Source organism: Oppia nitens, unplaced genomic scaffold (assembly GCF_028296485.1).
Source record: "Oppia nitens isolate AA-2021 unplaced genomic scaffold, nextdenovo-longstitch-racon4-pilon3 scaffold5_pilon_pilon_pilon, whole genome shotgun sequence".
NCBI lineage: Eukaryota > Metazoa > Arthropoda > Arachnida > Sarcoptiformes > Oppiidae > Oppia > Oppia nitens.
In genome coordinates, this window is record NW_026533243.1 from 5,065,192 (window position 1) to 5,069,799 (window position 4,608).

At 29.2% G+C, this 4,608-nt stretch overlaps 1 protein-coding gene across 1 annotated transcript; it reads right to left on the minus strand.

Moving 5' to 3' along the window:
- Nucleotides 1–227: 227 nt before the first annotated feature.
- LOC128961087 (uncharacterized) lies at nt 228–3,308 on the minus strand. Its single transcript, XM_054307295.1, has 5 exons — nt 2,885–3,308; nt 2,575–2,804; nt 2,417–2,515; nt 1,909–2,347; nt 228–525 (listed from the first exon to the last, which is right to left on the minus strand). Exons 1-5 carry the CDS (start codon nt 3,189–3,191, stop codon nt 242–244), a joined length of 1,359 nt encoding a protein of 452 aa, XP_054163270.1. The 5' UTR covers nt 3,192–3,308; the 3' UTR covers nt 228–241.
- Between the last annotated feature and the right edge of the window lie 1,300 nt (nt 3,309–4,608).

Below are 4,608 nucleotides of genomic sequence, written 5' to 3' on the forward strand. Positions count from 1 at the left end.
AACAATTGTTTTGAAAACAGTAATTCAAAAAAAGTTTATACACTGTTAAAGTTCAGTGAAAATATTGATAAATATAAAAGTACATCAATTATATGGCATACAAAGCTTGTCATATAATAATAAATTAATTCAATTTTAGCATAAATTATATATAATCAATAATAACAACATTTCATATGATTGTTATTTATACAGTAATAATAATCATAATAATAAGCACTTTCGATGGGAAAAAAGTTGTTTAAAAGCCTCGAGGAGTAGAGCCGGGAAACGACAGTAGAAATGGTGTGTCAATGATTTTGACCGATAGGTTGTTCGGTAGACTACCTTTCCTGGCGTCCAAATCTATTTTTGCGTTACTGTTAAACGTAATTTCAAACTGAATGTCCTGTCTCTTCCGGGCCGCCGCTGTAAACGCGTCCAACGTTTTCGGTCCAACCGATGTGTGATCCGGGTTAATGACATCACTACCATTAGGTCTGAGCCAGGTCAACTTAGCACTGTTATCTATTATGTTGATAACACCTGCAATACATATATTAGACATACATTAATATATTAATTACACAAAACACGTTCAAACATTTTAATGGACATTCAACTCGTATTATGTAAAGTATAGTAAGTAGATGTAATGTATTTGTTTTGGGAAAATATATAATATTTAATTTTTGATAAACAAATGAAACACTAAATTTCGTAGTCAGATATATCTCTTAATTAATCAAACTATTGTCACTATTACTACACAATGTCTAATCATACCAACTGTGCCTTCAATTTAATGAGCATTTAATTTGATTTGAAAGCAAACATCATTATAATTGTCAATGAATACCGTATTTGGTATACCTTTCGGGCACACATACAATATAAATATATAAATGTATATTTAAGTGTGTATTTAATATGCAGGGTAACTTTTACATACAATTATTTAAATATACAGTAGATATAATATTAATAATAGTATTATAAGTTAATGTGATTTTCAAAAATAATGGAAACACTTCGGGAAAGGGTTTTTGTGAATAAATAATTTGCTATAAAGTATTGCAGTTGTCATAATTATCGACATCTAATAATACTACCAGTGCCATAGCATAATGAGTAGTAGGCACCGGGAGTTTAGAGACATGTTGTGTGAAAACTGGCCATTTCCTCTCCACAAAATCTGTATAATTTTAATCTAATAGTCGTGTGTTTAATGGTGTGCTTAACTCATTATTTCTTTGTTAATGTCCACCTAAATAAAGGACCGGTAGTTTCAAGTCATACATTTGGTAATAAAATAATTGTTTTGTTTGTGTTGTTATATTAAATTAATTATATTTTTTTAAGGAGTCACTCAAATGATTATTTAATTGTTTCCCTAAAAAGTAACACTAATTTTGTTGTCTAATTTTTATTGAAATATATCTTTATTTGAGTATTACTTTAGATCTATTTTTGGTTAAAATATTTTTAAAACTAATTTGTCCGCCCTTTGACTTATTGGATAATTATTTTAAAAACATGTTTTCTAAACTTTAATGACATTTAAAAAAAAATGTTTGTTTTTAAGATAAATAACCTAAAAAATATGTTGGAGTGTTGTGTTTGATGGACTCCCACTCAGTGACTGTCTTAACAGGTAATCCGTAATTTTTCAACAACAAAAAAAAACAAACACCAGTTCCGCACATCACCACCACATGTGTACAGTAGTAATGCATGTGTTTATGCTGACACACGGGCGCACTCATACATTAATATACACAAAAAGATAAGCATCCCTTGCATACAAATGTGAGGCCCAATGTATGTATGTATGTGTGTGTGTGTGTGTGTGTGTGTGTGTGTGTGTGTGTGTGTGTGTGTGTGTGTGTGTGTGTGTGTGTGTGTGTGTGTTGTTTTGAGATGACTTACCGCCATCAGAGAGCAGAGGAGAAGCAATGTCAAGAAAACTTATATTTTTGAGTTTTGCCAGACATTTGAGCGCACCGTCGCCTATGTCGAGCCCAACTAACTCAAGGATCTCCAGTTGTGGCAAATAAGTGTCAATATTTTCATAGAGATTTGGATTGTGGTTCTTGAGAATCAGTCTTAAGTGACGTAACTTTTTACACGCAGACAACTTCTCCAGATTTGTATTTAGCCGGAAGTCAATGTGTCTCATTGGTGACCGACCATTGATGGTCAGTGTCTCTAAGTTTGTAAACTTACCGACCGCTTCTAATAGATGATCACCACCAGACCAAACACATATATTTAACTCTTTAAAGTTTGGTCCAAACTTTTCACCTATAAGTCCTAATTGGTTGTCAATCGGTGTGTCACCGGTTGCTGTGACTGACATTTTAAATAACTGTTTAATTATAACATAAATGTTAAATTCAAATAAAAAAATGTATAGCTATTATAAATTTTCAAATACATTGGTGAGATTGCCCAAAATTGCCACAAAATCGGGTGTCTCACTCCTGGTAGCCGATAATGTAATGTCCAAATTGCGTAAATATTGTGCATATTTTATCTGTTAAATAATATGTAGAAAAGACTATATAATTTATAATACATTTGATTGATATTTACCGTAAACTGTGTTAATAACTCTTTTTCATTGCCCGATACCTTAGACCAAACATGTTTCATATTAGTGATGGTTCCGGGCATTGATGCCATCACTGCAATGGCTGAGTCTATATGTATGGCCTCTAAGTTACCAATTGATAGGATAAGTGCTTTGATTCCTTCATTAGTATAGAAACCATTTGAAAATCCTATGAGTTCCACATGTATTAGTGATTTACTAAATCGTTGTCCTGTTTTTTGTCACAATTATGGCAAATAATAGTCATTAAAATTTTTATATATAAACGTAAATGATTTTTATGTGACTGACCTAATAACTTAAGTATTTCATCGGTAACTCCGGTGCAGTCATATATACGGATACATTCAATGGCAGCGCCTGAGTTAGCAATTAAACCGATGACATCGTTATCCAACTTAAGTCCTCCCAATTCAACCACTTTTAGATCTTTGCCTAATTTGTTGATCAATTCGCCAAACTTTGTCTTATCCAACGGTTTTTGGTCGTCGGAATCGTTAACCAAAACAACTTCTCTATGATTATCACTACATCGATGACACTCTTCTTCACAAAAATTTCGATCCCTTTCTGTTACACTAATCTTTAAGTTACTCATTGTTTATTACTGATTAATATTAATAATTAATACACAAAAATACTAATAATATCAATTCATTTAATAAATACAATCGATTTATAAGAAATGCATACAAATATTTAGCAAATATTTAAGTAAACTATTTATGCAAATAAGATGTCATCTAAAAAATATTTTGCTGTCTATGCACTCAAGTGTGGGTGTGGGAGGACTAGTAGTTCACAGAATCACAGTACAAATAAGCAAAAAATATTTCGTAAATAATATAATCTAATAATTATTAATTTTTCATAAATTGTTAATTTAGTTTACAAAATTATGCTGCTCTTGTATAAATGTATGTTAATAAATATATTTAAATGTATTTAAATTTGTTATTAATTAATTTCAATTAGTTTATTCATATAAAACAATTTACTATTTTTCAAATAAATAGTATTATTCATATCTATTTCTGTGTGAAAACTTTAGGAATCGTATTATTTAAAAGAGTATAAGTTCTCATCACTAATAGTGTAATGGGATAAACATTTTTGTGGCTAAAAATATAACTGTTTTTATGTCAGTCTCTGTTGCATATAATTGATTACAAAATTTAGTAAAGTTTTCAGTGTTTCACAACAACATACAAACCTATATATAGCTATTTTGCGGTGCAATCAGTTAGTGATGTCATCAGTCAAAACATCGCAAACTCATTGATATTTATTAGCAAAAAAATTAACAAACTTTTAAAAAGAAATCATAACTAAATAACTAATTATAATTTATTAAAATAATTATTAAATCTAATTAATAATTTTTATTGAATTTCATATATATTTTTTTATTCTAAACATTTTATGTTAAATATTAAGTAAACAAATTGCATAACTGTTTGGATAAAATTATATTTTCATAATTGTAAATTAAAAAACTGTTTTATGTAATTAATTTGTATAATTGTTTTTGTAATTCTATAAAATAATAGTTTCTAAGTATCTAATTAATGAAATTAGCCTAAAACGTGCATTTTATGGAAAAAAATCTTGAAAATCAGTTAAAATTAAACAAAACACACGTTTTCTCAAACCAGTAATACCCTAACTATGCTAACTGTAAGCACATGTTGTCCTCAGAAGTTGTTTTACATGTAATGCCATTAACCGGTATTACATAAGAGATATTTATTTATACAGATCTCTCAGTGATTGCCACTTAACAGTAAAACTGCTAATACTCGGTATAATTCACTTGAATTAATCACTTGAACTTTGATAGATACGGCAAAAAAAACGAGAGCACAGGGAGGTTATGGAGTTCATTATGGGGTAAAGTGATGTTACTTAAAAAGCATTATTAAAATTAGCTCAAAAAGGAAAAAATAATAAAAATAAAATCTAAATATAAATAGAGTAAGACTTTTAAAAAAGTTTTTATTGTTATTTTGTTTTGA